We start from the raw sequence: 16420 nt of genomic DNA on the forward strand, positions 1-16420 counted from the left end.
CCTCACACATTCATAAGCCTTATCACACGTGCACGCAGCGCCCCTCTGGATCTTTTCTTTGAACGCTTCGTTTTTAGATATTTTTCGCAGAGGCATTTCACAGTTGCTGAGCTTATTTAAGGACACTTTGCTGTACCTTCTCTGACAATGAAATGCATAAATAACACCTATGTCAGACACATATACAGCAGATACATAATGCTATTTACACCAAATGTTGTTGTCGTTGTTTATACACAAAGTACGTGTGATCAGCATACTTGTCTAAATCATTTGTTGGGCTACACATCTACTAAGGCTGATGACAGATCCCATAAAATTATGACCATTACCAGGAATCCTCTGCAGTGTCTGAATGCCTTCAGATGACTACGCTGGCACTGCTGCCATAAACAAACGTTTCTCAACATTCAACTAAATGCTGAAAGTTTTCAGGAGGCCAGAAGGCTGCTGCCCTTCTCCTTAGATTTTATTGCAAGGTCTCAAGTAAGTCAAGCAATCTGCCCAGGACGAGCAATCCAACCTATCTTTAGCCACTGCGAGCAAGTGAATGGAGAGCCTGACTTATCTTCACTGCTGTCATCGAGGCTGCCAGTATTTTTAGGGGACAGCAGCAGCTGCAAAAGCATTTAACAGTCTTCTATGAACAATAACACTAGGGGTGTCTCAGGACTAAACGCCATAGAGATCGTGGGACTGCTGGAGTGTTCAAAGGAAAGCTGTCTGATAAGGCTAAAATCATCTTAAAAGGGGCACTTTAAAAGCCTTGGCAAAATGGGCAGGTGACACTGACTAGATGTTAATGAGGAGAACGTACCGCAAAAAACTTACCGAAGTGGAAAAGGATTATTCTGTAAAAAAGAAAAAAAAAACTACAGCTGGAAGTGAGGGCCAGTGAAGCAGGAGAAGCTGGTTGCCGTGGAATGTATATTGACAGTTGTCTCTGAGGACTGAAGAGAGGTAGGATATGTTAATGTTACAAAGTGCAGTTTCCCTGAGGTCAAAGGTCAGTCTAATGAAATTAGGAGCACAAACAGGAGGTTAATCTCCTTTTAAAGTCCTAAGGGAAATTCCTGATCTAGATCGTTAAACCTTTAACATTAATACCAGTTGGAGATATAATAAGAGTATCTGCTTTTCCTTTCTTTTTGATATGTGTTCTTCAATGTTGACTACATTGTGGAAGATCTGAACACCTGTTTTCTTAAGACAATATACAGTATGCAGTCGATATATAGAGTATAAAGTAATAGAATTAGTTTTTAACGCTCTTCAATTGTAGGGAAATTCTTATAAGGTGGCTTATGTGTTATATATATCATGTTTTGTTGTCTTGTTTGTAGCGTAGCAAATGCGTAGCATGATGAATAACTAGCAGACATTTAAGGTTCTGAAGAGGATACTTATACCCGGATCGTTTTCCTGAAGTTAGCTGTGCGTCATAGATTCCCAAGACTAGCGATTCATGTGTTGTGCTATCCTAAAACAGATAAACCAGCCATGGCGAATAAACATCCCAGAGGCCAAACTTGCAGCGTGATTGAAATTGAGAAGCCACACATTAAAAAAAAATCAAATGAGGGCATATTAAGCCAACATGATCTGGATTACTTCATATGCAACAGAGGATATTTTCAGAGGAAGATTCCACTTAATAGTACAGAGAAAGTGTTTTTTTCCTGAAATGAATGACAAACAAACTAATTTTGACAATGACATTTAACAGCTAAATTCGTCGCTGCATTTGCTAAAGGGGGTGTGAGAGGCATAGCATATTTTGACTGAGAGGTCCCCATGGGGTGTGTCCTGCGTGAGTGTGCGAGACCTGTGTTGTATGTGCACGCGTGTTCTGTGGTGTGCTTTGTGATACCTGACACATGCCCTCTTACAGGTCTTTATTTAGGGCAGACTATATAAAGCACTTTCCCATTGAAATACAGCACCAGCTGTGTTAGTTATGTGTTGTGGTCGCTGTTGCAATAGGGCTAAAACACGGTTCACCTCTAGAGCTCTTCTCACACAAGGTATAATATCTAAGAAAGTTCTGGGCATTAAGTAATCTGGTGTAATAGAATCCTTTCTCTCTGGGGAGAGCCCACGCTATCAAATCCTACTAGTGCACATACATACCAACACCCTCACTTAACAACTAGTTTTTAATCAGTCTATATACTTTAGCAGATTGCTGAAGATTTCAGAAATACACTCTCAGAAAACCTTTAGAGGTACAACAGCTTGTCACTGGGGCAGTACCCTTAAAAGGACATCTTTGTACCTTTTGTACCTAAAGGGTGCATATTAGTACTTCAGAGTAGCAATACGTACCTGAAGGTACTACTTTGAACCTTTCAGGGGTAAATAAGGTACAAAGATGCCCTTTTAAGGGTACTGCCCCAGTGACAAGCTGTATGCACATTTTTTCTGAGAGTGTAGCTGAAGCAGTTTTCTTTGGGACATGAAACACGAAAAGTTTGGTTAATAATTTTTGATAGATATGAGAGACAAATTCAGTTGACAGAAAATTATTGCTATGACAGGTCAAGTCAAAAAGTTAAAAAGTTGAACCAACACTGAACTATATTACTTTTGTAAATGATGGCAAAAAGTCAAATATCAGATCCAATAGCAATTGTAATTCTGTTTTAAAAATATAATACATGTAAGGTGAATTCAGGTTGATTGGGACACTTTTTGCCATTGAGATGACCGGGAAAAAGTGTCCCAATCAACCTGAATTCACCCCTACATAAATGACCAAGCAAACAAGTCATATTTTAAGTTAACAAGTTGTGACGTTGGAAGAGGTGTCTCTATAATGGCAAAAAGCGACTCTGCAGTAAAACAGAGCAGTAAAACTGCTAACACGGTTTGATTTAGACAAAGTAGATTGTTAGTTGTTAGATACAAAGCTTTCCAGGTACAGTTGAAGGCAGCATTATGCAATAAACTAACATGCAATTACTGAAATACAACAAGTTCTGCACATGTACTAAATGAATTACATTAAGAGATTTCCTGTTTGACTGACTATTAGTGGCATCTAGACTGTTGTTATTCAATAAGACTGTATTTACCAGGGTTTAGTGAAATTCAAAAGTGTAGAATTGATTATCTCTAAGGCTTATAAACTTAAAATGAAGGCTTTTAAAAATCTTTCAAACAAGTTACAAATTCATTATAATTGCTCTTCTTTAAATTCCAATTCAATACTGTTTGCTACCTCAATTCAAATTCAGGAATTGAACTGGAATTTAAAAGACATTCTATACTGAATTTTGAACGGTGCCCAACCCTGGTATTTACATGCAGTATTATATAAATAATGTATGAAACTGCTGGTTATTATCAAAGCATTAAATGTATTTTTCTTTGTTATGATTTAGAGTCTTACTTGATAAACAGCTGGACAACAAAATTCTTTCAGAGTAATAAAGAGACTGAATGCCTGTAGCCTGTCAATCTGAGTGGAGGTTGGCAAGTGAGCAGGGATGGATGTGTTTGGTGGAGCGCCACGGTTCCTGGCCTACCCTCGTCCTGTGGTTGTACAGAGTGGCACAGATGCAGTTCTGAAATGCCAGATCAGTGGGGATCCCAGACCAGCAGTTATATGGGAGAGAAACAATGAGAAGATTCACCCAGAGGGTAGATACCGGGTGTTTGAGGATGGCAATGTCTACAACCTTATCATAACTTCTGTGACAATGGAGGACAGTGGACAATACATCTGTAAGGCCAAGAACTGCATTGGAGAGACTTACGCAGCAGCCACTTTGAAAGTAGAAGGTGAAGCACAGGAGATGGAATTTCGGGAGGAAAACAAGCCACGCTTCCTCATCAAGCCCCTGTCGACTAGGGTTGGACGAGGAGAGGATGCAATGTTCTCCTGTAAGCTGTGGGGAAATCCTAGACCAGAAGTGATGTGGGAGAAGGATGGCAAGAAGTTGAATGAGATCTTTGAGAGCACGCATTTCACCATCAGCTATCAGGATGGAGGGTGGTTCCAGCTAAAGATTTTCAAGACAAGAGCACCAGATGGAGGGGTGTACACGTGTAAGGCCAGGAATGAATTTGGAGAGAGTCTGGCAGGGGCTGTCCTGTTGGTCGATGCCGGACCAGGACACGAGGATGAAGGGAACCGTAATGGATACACTAATGGCCACTGGAAAGCACATCAGGGAAAACAGAGAAGTGGTAGGCAAGTTGCAACAAGGCTGAAAGATGACCCGCTACCAAACTCAGCCAAAGTGAAAATGTTTGCAGTGACAGAAGGGAAACATGCAAAGTTTCGTTGCTATGTAACCGGGAAGCCCAAACCAGAAATATTATGGAGGAAAGATGGGAGACTTATCTTGTCTGGGAGACGGTATCTCTTATATGAAGACAGAGAGGGTTACTTCACACTTAAAGTTCTCTACTGCAAACAGCAGGACAATGGAGTTTATGTCTGTTCTGCTTCAAACACTGCAGGGCAAACCCTGAGTGCTGTACACCTTATCGTTAAAGGTAAGAGTCCTCTCATTTGGATAATGTGATAAATCCAGAACAATACAAATTCAATACAATTTTATGGATTTACCACCTGATCTATAACATTATACAGTATTAGTTTGGAATACATTTTAGTTGCAGTTTAGTTTCCAGTTGCCGTCTGTTGTGTCAAGCATTTGGTTCCCTAATCAGCAGTAACTTTTATGATGATTCAGTTGTAGGAAATGCATCAAGGGAACTTTAAAATTACCTGACCAGGCCAAACTCATTAACATGAAATAGATTCCATCCAGTCCTATATCTGCAAAGTTACTTAAGCTTTGAAAGGCCTGAGGCCCACACATGTGATAGAAATCTCTGGAGGCAAGCTCACATTTCTCACATGGACCATTAAACAGTCAAAACTGATTGCTTTGCATGACTATATTGTATCAGAGCCAGGCAACTCCATAAAGCTCAAAAGGGTTTCAAGTCACCAAGGCTAAACTGAAGGTATGACTACTAAAACAAGCACGAACATTAATAATGTCAGGGGTGTGGTTTAAAAACTTTAAGACATAATCCACAAGAGCTGCAAAAAATAACAACTCAATTCTCCTAAAATCTTAAGACACAAGTTTTCATAAATGTTATCTTGAATGTAAGCCTTACTGCACTGGTAGATTTTTCTCTACTTGTTTATACTTAAAATTATTGAATTACACAAAATGCTCTCATATTAAAGATACATTCTCTGAAAACTTGTCTAAATATCTTAAGCAGGGTTGCTTCTCAAATAAATTTGTTTCAAAAGCCATATTTTAAACTGAAAAATTAGACAAAAATACTAATTTACAAATGCAGTAAAGTACAAATTTCCAAAATGTAATACAGACTGCCTCAAAGCCACTATTGGACAAAGAAAAGCAATATCATCAACTAAACTACTTTGATTTTCCATGGATGAATATCCATGTTGATCGAGGCTAGTGTATGCTAGTGTATGGTAGTGTTGCCCTAAAAGGTAAACAAGCATAATCATGCAGTTCACCAGCAAAAAGTGTGCTTTTTGACCAGCATGGTTTGTCTGGTGAAGCTGTTTTATCAAGGAAGTCTTGCTGGCTAAGCTTGTTAAAAAGAATGGTGGGGACATCAGCACATCAGTATCCAAAACACAACATGTGCTGGTCAAAGAGGTAGGTATTTGATATTTTGCAAATGCATCTCTGCAATGTATCTCTGAGATAATGCAGATCAAACCATTACTGCATAAAGAAAAGTTTTAAAAGCCTCCTTTTTGGGTCCTTTCCTTCTTGTAACAGAGCCACCTGTTCGATTTAAGCAACCGCTGAATGACTTGCAAGTATGGGAGAGAGACTTGGCTGTTCTTGAGTGTGAAGTTCCTGAGGACTCTGTTCCAATCACATGGTACTTAGAAGACAGACGACTACAGCCTGGAGCCAAATATGGGATGGAAGAGTGGGGGACAAAGCGTCGACTCACAATTCGTGATATTGGAGTTGATGACGATGGGATTTATCTATGCGAGATGGCTGATGGGGGTAGAAGCATTGCAGAGGTAGCGGTCAAAGGTAAAACAAAAAATTTATATTTATTTGCCATCATCTGTCTGGGAAAACAATTTCATCTTATTAGCATTTGCAGTTGTATAACTTCAATCAAGTATAAACTTACTCTATTGAAGGCACTATAGTAAGAAAGCTGCCACGAAAAGTTGATGTCCTGGAGGGGGAAAATGCAGCCTTCTGTGTGGAGGTGGAGGAGGAGGAAATGGACATTCATTGGTATAAAGATGGAACCGAGCTAAGAGAGACCCATCAGACCATTCTCAAATCTTTTGGAAGGACACACATTTTGGTTTTTGTAAACACCACACCACAAGACTCTGGTTTGGTCATGTTCTACGTGGGTAGATCAAAAACTTCATCTCAGCTACGGGTGAAAGGTATGAAAACATTGGAATTATTAATATGTAAACACTTCTATTCCTGAATGTTCAAATGTATTCATTTTCAACTAACCTCTTCTTCTCTTGTGCTAATTTCAGCGGCAAGGCACTGTCCACCAAGCTGTCCTATCGGGGTACAGATAAACACAGAACGAGCGAACGCAGCTCTTCTTTCCTGGTTTCCAGCACAAGACTCTCGAAAGAATCCACCTTCAGGGTATATAATTGAGAGACAAGAGGTTGGCTCACAAGAGTGGCTGCAATGTTTGACCACAGACTCTGCAACCTCAGTGGAGATTCTTGGCGACAGTGTTCCCTGCGAGGCAGACTACAGATTTCGGATATGCAGCGTCAACAAATATGGAAAGAGTGGAAATGTAGAGTTCCCTCGAGCAGTTCATCTTGGTAAGCTCCTTTATAAGGCTGTCCATTGCATATGTATAACGAAAACACTAACAAATCTCATTCCATATTTTTCTAGTTCCAGTTGCCAGAATCCAAGCACCTCTACAAGATGCTTTGGTGCCAGAGGGCCAGGATGCCTGCTTTACCATTGAGCTCTCTGCCTCAGTTATAGGCTCTTGGTTTCTAAATGGAAATCAGCTTCAAGACGATGAACGTTTCTCCATAAGGCGTTCACGTACACACCAGTCCCTACGTATTCGCGGGGTACGAGACACAGACAATGGAGCAGAGATCACCTTCATTGCCTACGGAATTCGAGATTCTGCTGCTTTGTATTTACAAGGTGAAAACTTAACTTTGATTTTCTTTGCATTGAGATACACTGTGAAAAGTAATACGCTCTATCTACTCAATAAAATTGTGGCAACAGATTACACGCAATATTATTAATTAAATTCAACATATAAGAATTGAGTTAAAATTAATCAAATTAGTTCCTTAAAAGTCAACCATTTAAAATGTGTAAAATTAGCAAACACCATTACAAAAACCACAAACTGACATAAAAAGCAAAGAGTGAAACTGGCCAACTAAATGAAACACTGATCACCATAATGGTGACCAAACCTTTTCAATAAAGTCAACATCAACATCTAAACCTCTGTTAATTCTTGTGTTTCTCTGTCCTTCAGTGATTCTGCTTGTTTTCATCAGGTGTCTTCAATGTTGGCAATAAAAAATAAGTTATTATAATTCTTAATTCAACTTTGACGTCTGTCTGTTATTCAGATATTTTTGTTTAAATTTCACTTAAATTTTACTTGTTTTAAATGGTTGACATTTAAGGAACTAATTTGATTAATTCTATTTGTTGAATTTAATTAATAATATTGCTTGTAATCTGTTGCCAAAATTTTATGGAGTAGATATATCATATTACTTTTTACAGTGTATATTTATGAGGATATTAACAATTTTTGTGTTGTACTGGCTTGTATATTCTTCTTAATCAGCTCCACTGGTAAAATTCACTCCACTTTCTGAAATGGATCGAAACAAATTTGTAGAGGTTGGTAACCCTATAGTACTCTACTGTGAGCTGTCAGACCCTGAGGCTCCAGTTCGCTGGTATAAGAATGGTGTTGAACTTCACTCAATGGAAGGTCTGCATATCCAATCAGAAGGAACAATGAGGAGGATTGTCATCCAATCAGCGGATTTCTCCCACTCAGGGGTGTACAGCTGCGACGCTATTGATGACGTCATCAGATTTAATGTGGAGGTTGAGGGTGAGTCAATTTTGTTCTTTTTTTCTCCTTTCTTCAAAGTTGTTAATCAGCTTTATAATGTTGACATGTATGAAATTTAAGAATGAAGGCATAAAAGAATCTTGAACTTGCAAGCCTCTAAAGTTTACTAAATAATGTTGAATGAAAACGCATATAGCTCCACCAGTGAGGTTCTCAGTTCTTCCGGAGGGTGAGAGGAACAAATCCATTGAAGCAGGCTCAACGATAGCACTGCAATGTGAGGTCTCAGATCCAATTGCCCACGTCTCCTGGTACAAAGATGGTGCAAAACTTCTGCCACAAAGTGGACTAGACTTCAAAACTGAAGGCACAAAGAGGGAACTCTTTGTCCAGTCAGCTGAATTTTACCACTCAGGGGTGTATAGCTGCAAGACAAGGGGTGATGCTGTTCACTTCAATGTGGATGTTAAAGGTGATTTTGTATTTTTACTAGTGAATTAAATTGCATTTTCATTTTGCCAGACAACTAACAAATGGCAAGACAATGGCAATTTCGATTAAAACTGTACAGATGTAAAAAAAATTATTTCAAATTAAATGTAACAAATAACAATTAAAATCATAAAGTGAGACTTAAATCACTCTAAAATATCCATAGCCCCACCTGTGAGGTTCTCAGCTGTCCCAGAGGTTAAACGGAGAAAGTGCATTGAAGCAGGCTGCCCCATTACTCTGCAGTGCGAGATTTCAGACTCTACTGCACAGGTCCAGTGGTACAAAGATGGGGATCAGCTCCTTGTAGAATCTGGAGTAGACATCAAATCAGATGACTGCATGAGAACACTCAGTATTCAGTCAGCACACCCGTCTCATGCCGGTGTGTACAGCTGCACAACAAAGGATGATGTCATCAAGTTTCATGTGGAAATAAGAGGTGATTTGCCATCTTTATTCCTGACTTACAAATTAACTGTATGTCTTCTTGCAATTATGCCACTAACAATCACTGCTTTCTGTTGCACTTTTGTCACAATCTTTAATAATGTTTCAAAGATTTTTTTGTTGTACAATACCTGTCTCAATTTTTTTTCTGGTTTAGTTTTACAATTTTGGATTATCTTTTTAAGCCATGATGTTCTTGTATATTCAGTTGTTACAGTACATGTTATCTTAAAGCAATAGGTCCTTTAATTTCTTGTAATTCTTGATGATTCTGATACAAACCATCATCTGTAGCTGCACCAGTGAGGTTCTCAGCTGTTCCAGAAGCTGAGAAGAATATATGCACTGAAGCTGGTGGCCACTTTGAACTCCGCTGTAAGGTCTCAGATCCCACAGTCCATGTCCGCTGGTTCCACAATAATACACAGCTTGAGCCAGAGACTGGTTTGGATATTCAGTCAGAGGGAGATTCAAGGACACTGGTAGTCAATCCAGCAGAGCCTAGTCATTCTGGATTGTACCGCTGTGAAACATCTGACGACTCTGTCCAGTTCACTGTGGATATCAAAGGTGATTTGTGACTTTTTGAGAAACTTGTACATCCAGTAACACATTTGCAAAACTAGATGCAAACTAACAAACAAGCTTTTTTGTTGTCTGCGTCTCTTAGCATTGCTGTTATGGACATGCCTCTCACCATGCATCCAACTTATGGGCAGTGATTTGATACAGATGTTACATGTTTTGCATTACTTTATTTAACTTGCTTCTTGGCAGATGGTCTGAGAAATCACAGATTAGGCAACCTAGATAACTTTTTAATAAAGGATATTAATTCTGTATATTCTTTAATAATGCAATGGATCACCTTTAGACCCACCGGTGATGTTCTCAACATTACCAGACACTGTGAAGAACCAGCTGGTTGAAGCAGACTACTCCACTGATATGCACGGTGAGATCTCAGATCCAAATGCCAAGGTGTGTTGTTACAAGGATGGTGTAGAGCTCGTCTCAAAAAGTCAGCCTCATATCAAATTGGAGTGTACCAGGAGGACGTTAGCTGTCAAGACAGCACAGCCCTCTAACTCTGGATGGTACGACTGTGTGAGAACGGGTGATGTCATCCAGTTTAATGTACAAGACCAAGGTGATTTTTAAATATTTGCTTCTAACCTTCTTAATGTTTTTGTGTGACAACTAACAATTGTGTGCTCTACGTAGCTTTTTTATTCTCTTTAAATGTATTCTGACTACGTTACTAGTACATGTCCTTGGCTTCAGTGGCCATAATTGGTTCTGTCTTTCTGCGTTTTGAAAAATAGTCACTTACATTGAATAAAGCATTCCTTTGTCAATGGTCATCTGTAGTGCCACCACCAACAAGTTTGGCTGATCCTGATGTTGAGATGACCAAATGCGCTGAAGAAATGGAACCTGCTGCACTGCATTATGAGATCTCAGATTCCACTCCATATGTCAGCCAGACAAAAGATGAGGAGGTCTTGCTTCCTCAATCTGAACCTGCAGCTGAATTTGAACCTGAATTGGAACTTGAATCTAAATTTGAATTTGAATTTGAACCTGAATCTGAGTCTGAAGTTCACTCAGATGCATCCAGAGGAACTGTAATCATCCACTCACCTGAGACATCTCTTTTTGAAGTAAACAGCCCAAAGACACCAGATGATCCCATCCAGTTTGAAATGGACCAAGGTGGTTTGCCACTTATTTGTACGCCATTCTGAATTAGGAACATTGACATGGCTGAAGCAAGTCAGTTATTGTTTTCTTTGTGGCTTTCCTAACAGCACAACTGTCTCACTATGAGGTGTTCAGTGGTGAGACCTATGATGACTCTGTCCGGTGCACGGAGGATATAAAAGGTGATATAATGCTACCTCAACCCAAGCATTTAACCCAGCACCTCTGTGCCACTAACAAGAGCGGTTTTAACTATCCAATAGCTCTTCCTGGAGATGCTGGTCCCCTGCATCTTGGTTACCTACCCAAAACAGCTCCCAAAACTAATCCATGCTATCATGTCTTTATCCAACATCCAGTTGGTCTGCAAACCCTTCTTCCAAACTAACACTCATTCTATAGACTTACATATCTTCATTCTTCATTGAAGCACATTTCATTTAAACTTATATTGTACACCGTCTTCATTTGCTTGAGTCATCTTGTTCATGTGCCATTCAGAATCATCATCAGTATGGTGCTGACTGAAATAAGAGAACTGTAATACAGAATGAATGGCTGAGTGAATGAAAGTTGGTGATCTGAGTTCTTGCGTAATCATGTTTTGTTTTTAATGTGTTTTAACCAATGTTTGACTTGTTTTTAGACCACTATGTGATATGGTCATCTCTCTTACATTTTTACAATCTTGAAATAATCTTAAAAATTAACCATTCAATAAAACTACATCTTTAAAAGCTTTTCTGATTACGACGACAGAAAAGTACTTCAACTTTTCTTTGTGTAAACCACTCAACTATAGAAGAGTTCCTGAGAAGATCAGGAACTGAGGCTGAGATCAGATCTGAAAAAGAGAACAACAAACTCACAGCGGAAAGATCTGGAGAAGGGACCCCAGTGTCCATTCCAACAACCTTCAGACTGACTAAAGAGGAACCACAGCTACAACCAATGCTACAAAAACAGCTACAACCAATGCTACAACCACAGTTAGAACCAATGCTACAACCACAGTTAGAACCAATGCTACAAAAACAGCTACAACCAATGCTACAACCACAGTTAGAACCAATGCTACAACCACAGTTACAAGGAATGCCAGAGCTACAACCACAGTTAGAACCAATGCTACAACCACAGTTACAAGGAATGCCAGAGCTACAACCACAGTTAGAACCAATGCTACAACCACAGCTACAACAGCTACAACCAATGCTACAACCACAGTTAGAACCAATGCTACAACCAATTCTACAACCACAGTTACAAGGAATGCCAGAGCTACAACCACAGTTAGAACCAATGCTACAACCAATTCTACAACCACAGTTACAAGGAATGCCAGAGCTACAACCACGGTTAGAACCAATGCTACAACCAATTCTACAACCACAGTTACAAGGGATGCCAGAGCTACAACCACAGTTAGAACCAATGCTACAACCAATTCTACAATCACAGTTACAAGGGATGCCAAAGCTACAACTACAGTTAGAACCAATGCTACAACCAATTCTACAACCACAGTTACAAGGGATGCCAGAGCTACAACCACAGTTAGAACCAATGCTACAACCACAGTTACAAGGAATGCCAGAGCTACAACCACAGTTAGAACCAATGCTACAACCACAGTTACAAGGGATGCCAGAGCTACAACCACAGTTAGAACCAATGCTACAACCACAGTTACAAGGAATACCAGAGCTACAACCACAGTTAGAACCAATGCTACAACCAATTCTACAACCACAGTTACAAGGGATGCCAGAGCTACAACCAAAGTTAGAACCAATTCTACAACCACAGTTACAAGGAATACCAGAGCTACAACTACAGTTAGAACCAATGCTACAACCAGTTCTACAACCACAGTTACAACCAATGCTACAACCACAGATACAACCTGTGCTACAACCACAACTGCAACCTCAGCTACAACAGCTGCAACCAATGAATCAAACAAGAACTTCAGTTTCCGAAGATGAAGGCTCAAATCACATCACAATACAAGAGAGTGACATGGATCAAGATGTCTTAGCTTTTAAGGTGGATGTTGAAGGTGATTTAAATAGTTAGCTCCATCATTCTGCAAATAATGATGAGAGCAAAATATTTGCCATTGACATTTACCACCTAACAACCATTTAATGTCATCTATTTGGATCCATTTTCTGAATTTAGAAACAAAAGCAGCCCTGTTCTACAATGTAGCTGCATTTCATAATTATTCACCAGTAAAATTCTATCACCAAATATTTATCTAACAAAGACCATCTCACTAAAACATGATATTGTACCATCTTGAATCTAACTTCTAGCAGAAAGAGTGACATTTTGATATAAATAATAAAAAAAAACACTAAGATACAAACCTTTTGTAAGATTATCCATTGTAAGGCCATAAATACAGTGCAGTTCATTTAGCTAAGTTAACTTTAAATATGCAATGTAATATGTCATAATTGTAATACATGTCTCTTTTTATATAACTTGAAATATCCCTAGCTTCGAGGACAAATTCCACACCACTTTGTGGAATGGATGAGAGCTTGCCCATTGATGCAGACTGTTCCAGTGTACTACTAATTGAGAGCTCTGACCACACAACTCAAGAAAAACCTATATCCTGCCAACAAGATGAAGCAACTGTGATAGTTAATAAACCTACAATACAGAAAGAGCTCATCCAATCATCAAATATGTGTCTGCAAGAAGCATATGAGACTGTTACCAAGGACGAATTTGTTTATCAAGAGGAACTGAAAGGTGATTTAAAACTATGTTTAACACAGCATTAATGAACAAAAGCAACTAACTTCGTCTGGCTTTTTGCTTAAATGTTGTGTACCCAAATCAATCCAAATTGATTCACACTTATACTCTTGATAGATAACTCACTATAAACATTGCTTTGTCCCCTCAAAACTGAAGAACCTATTCACAATGAAGAATTATTTATACAACCACTTGAAACTGAAGTTGTCAGACCCATTGAAGGCGATTCTCCAGTTCATTGGTACGAGGACGGAATGCAATTTTACTCGGAAAATGGACATATTCTTGAAATGGAGGAAGAAGTACAAAGGCCGAATGCTCCAGCCATTGACTCGGGTCAATCAAAGGATGATGACATAATATTTAAGGTGGATGTCAAAGGTGATTTTAAACTAGTTTAAATCCACACTGCTATATAATCAGTTCCAGTCATTCAAGTATTATTTAAAAAAAAAAAAAAAAAATTAACAACAACAACAACAACAAAAATCATACATGAAATGATTTTTATATCTAAAAAAAAAAATGTAACCATTAAAAAACATATTAAAGTAGCAATTGATACTCATAACAACTTTAATGCAGTATAGCCTCTCATTTTTCTCATGGCTATGAAGCAAAAAAACAAATACTTCCCTTTTATGCATGTTACTTGTTAATTATAAAAACATTTATTTTAAGTATTACCTGTTTAGGTCAAATTATCTGCTTACATTAAAACATATTAAATTAAACCCCTTAGCTACATCTTTGCAAACTTCAACTATCCATGAGACTGAAGGGAGCGAGTCAAATGATGAAACAGGCATTGCTAATTTTCCACAACCTGAGGTATCAAGCACAATGGCAGAGGTGTGCCAGTACAAGGAAGGCGAGGACCTCCAACAATGTGATGTTATCACCCAATCTGAAGAGACTTTCAGAGCTCTTGTTGCCAAAACAGCTGAGCCGTCTCACTCTGGGGAACATGCTTGTGAGACAGATGATGTCACCGTCCAGTTTGCAGTGGACCTACCAGGTGATTCATCAGTCATCTACGCCAACTCAATCCATCCGATTACCAAACTAACCACTTCAATCATGCAACTGTCACTAACTTTGCAGCATCTATTGTTCAAATAAATGCCAGACTAATAGGTTGTTGTAAGATGTTGCACCACTGATGAATATTTCAGTAAAGAAATTACTTTTTAGCCAATATAGTGCTTTTTACCATTGACCTTTTCCTTTCTTAAAGTTAAAATAAACACAAAGTAAAATCATTTCCAAAACTAGAAAATTGGTAATACCAATGTCTAAAGTATGCTTAAAGAAACTTTTACAGTAATTATCTCCTTTAGATATATATCTAATTAGAAATGCTCCTGTTGATATATTACTACTACTATTAATACAAATAATATATAACAATCATTATATATATATACTGTATATATATGGTATACTGAGGGAATTACAGAAAGTCCCATCAAATGTGCAAAGGCCTGATTCATGAACAGGTAACAAAACTAAATTTGTTTTCATGAATGTTTGTCTTTGATGTTTGTTTCCAATGTTTTGTCTGTTGTTAAATATCTGTGACTTTCCATGTTGTCCTTTACTCTTGCGCTACTAATCTTTCATCTTATATTCTGATGTTTGAGTATGTCTGTTTTCAGTTTTGTATTTTCATATTATTGATAATTACAGTTAATCGTCAGCATATTCTTAAAGTCATGTTCATGCCAAACAGACTCTTTCATAAAACACTAAATGATTGTCAATATTTTGGCTCATTCTTGAGAATCAAGTTTTGAGAAAAACTATAAATATAAAATGTATGTTTTATAAAAAGGCAACAAATATAAAAGTAAATGTGTCTGTGCAAAATTGTCTGTAGCTCCTCCAGTGACGTTTTCCAGTGTCCCTGAGGCTCAACGGACCAAATGCATTGAGTCAGGAAGACCCTTTAAACTGCAATGCGAAGTCTCAGACCCTGATGCGCAAGTCTGCTGGTACAAAGATGGGAATGAGGTGCTTCCTCAAGATGGTTTTGTCACTGTGAATGAGAAAGCAATGAGAACACTCTCTGTGCAAACTGCCAAATTACGTCACAGTGGAACATACAGCTGCCAGACAAACAATGATACCATCACATTCCATGTGGAAATCAAAGGTGATTTGATGCTTTCTATCATCAAGACACCACATGAGATGTGTGTAAATCAGATCAAGCAATCTCCTTCATATAACCATATATTGTGGTTATTCAGAAGCAGAAGGCAAATATTTTGGCCTTTATCCCACAAAAGCAGCTTGACATGTTAATTCTTTGTCACTCAAGCACATGCATTTATAAATAGTAGAAAAACAACATAATAGTCAGTAACTTTCCACTAAATCATACAGTTCTTTCTCTATGCCATTCACAACTTTGTAGCTCCATCACTGAAGTTCATTCCAATTTCAGAAGTGGAGAAGAACAAGTCCACCGAAGTAGACTCACCAATTGTTCTGAAATGTGAGCTATCAGACGCTACCGCTCAGGTGCTCTGGTGTAAAGATGGTAGAGAGCTGGCCCCAAACCCTGGGCTCAATTTCCAAACAGATGGAAATATGAGGAAACTAACCGTTCAATCAGCCAAACTGTCTGATACTGGAAACTACACCTGTCATGTTCCAGGTGATACCGTATCATTCAAGGTGGATGTTCAAGGTGATTTTCACAACACTACCACACAAATTAACTATTAAAAAGATAATATGCTGTGTATTGTTTCATGCCCCTATATATATATATATATATTCCTTTAATTTCTAATCACTCCCTGAGTCCCTGTGAAAGAAAATGTATCTCCTGTTACATCTTTTACCATCTATTTAAACCCTGCTTCTCTCACTTCTTGATAACTGGGTAAATCCTGTG

The 16420-nt window shown here is 38.5% G+C and overlaps 3 protein-coding genes across 3 annotated transcripts in view; all 3 read left to right on the forward strand.

The window, feature by feature from the left end:
* On the forward strand, positions 1 to 10907 carry LOC127519259 (obscurin-like protein 1). Its single transcript, XM_051906846.1, has 12 exons — positions 1 to 960; positions 3384 to 4503; positions 5790 to 6059; positions 6173 to 6433; positions 6536 to 6841; positions 6918 to 7184; positions 7855 to 8130; positions 8288 to 8563; positions 8750 to 9025; positions 9328 to 9603; positions 9908 to 10183; positions 10405 to 10907. The coding sequence occupies exons 2-12, from the start codon at positions 3489 to 3491 to the stop codon at positions 10779 to 10781; spliced, it is 3876 nt and encodes a 1291-aa protein (XP_051762806.1). The 5' UTR covers positions 1 to 960; positions 3384 to 3488; the 3' UTR covers positions 10782 to 10907.
* The window catches only part of obsl1b (obscurin like cytoskeletal adaptor 1b), a gene marked incomplete at its 5' end in the record, with an annotated part of 25450 nt that continues 19834 nt past the window's right edge, over positions 10805 to 16420 (forward strand). Inside the window, one exon of the mRNA XM_051906063.1 lies at positions 10805 to 10919. Coding sequence (XP_051762023.1) covers positions 10805 to 10919 — 115 coding nt within the window. The remainder of the gene's footprint in view (positions 10920 to 16420) is intronic.
* Positions 10926 to 13191, forward strand: LOC127519270 (uncharacterized). The gene has a single exon (XM_051906877.1). The coding sequence runs from the start codon at positions 11689 to 11691 to the stop codon at positions 12814 to 12816; it is 1128 nt and encodes a 375-aa protein (XP_051762837.1). The 5' UTR covers positions 10926 to 11688; the 3' UTR covers positions 12817 to 13191.

Source organism: Ctenopharyngodon idella, chromosome 9 (genome assembly GCF_019924925.1).
Source record: "Ctenopharyngodon idella isolate HZGC_01 chromosome 9, HZGC01, whole genome shotgun sequence".
Lineage (NCBI taxonomy): Eukaryota > Metazoa > Chordata > Actinopteri > Cypriniformes > Xenocyprididae > Ctenopharyngodon > Ctenopharyngodon idella.

Bases quoted from the DNA above. Each gene is read 5' to 3' on its own strand.
- LOC127519259 (XM_051906846.1), top strand. From the start codon at position 3,489: ATGGATGTGTTTGGTGGAGCGCCACGGTTCCTGGCCTACCCTCGTCCT. The intron at 6,060-6,172 runs GTAAAACAAAAA...ACTCTATTGAAG, and splicing joins TGCAGAGGTAGCGGTCAAAG to GCACTATAGTAAGAAAGCTG. The intron at 6,434-6,535 runs GTATGAAAACAT...TGCTAATTTCAG, and splicing joins ATCTCAGCTACGGGTGAAAG to CGGCAAGGCACTGTCCACCA.
- LOC127519270 (XM_051906877.1), top strand. From the start codon at position 11,689: ATGCTACAAAAACAGCTACAACCAATGCTACAACCACAGTTAGAACCA.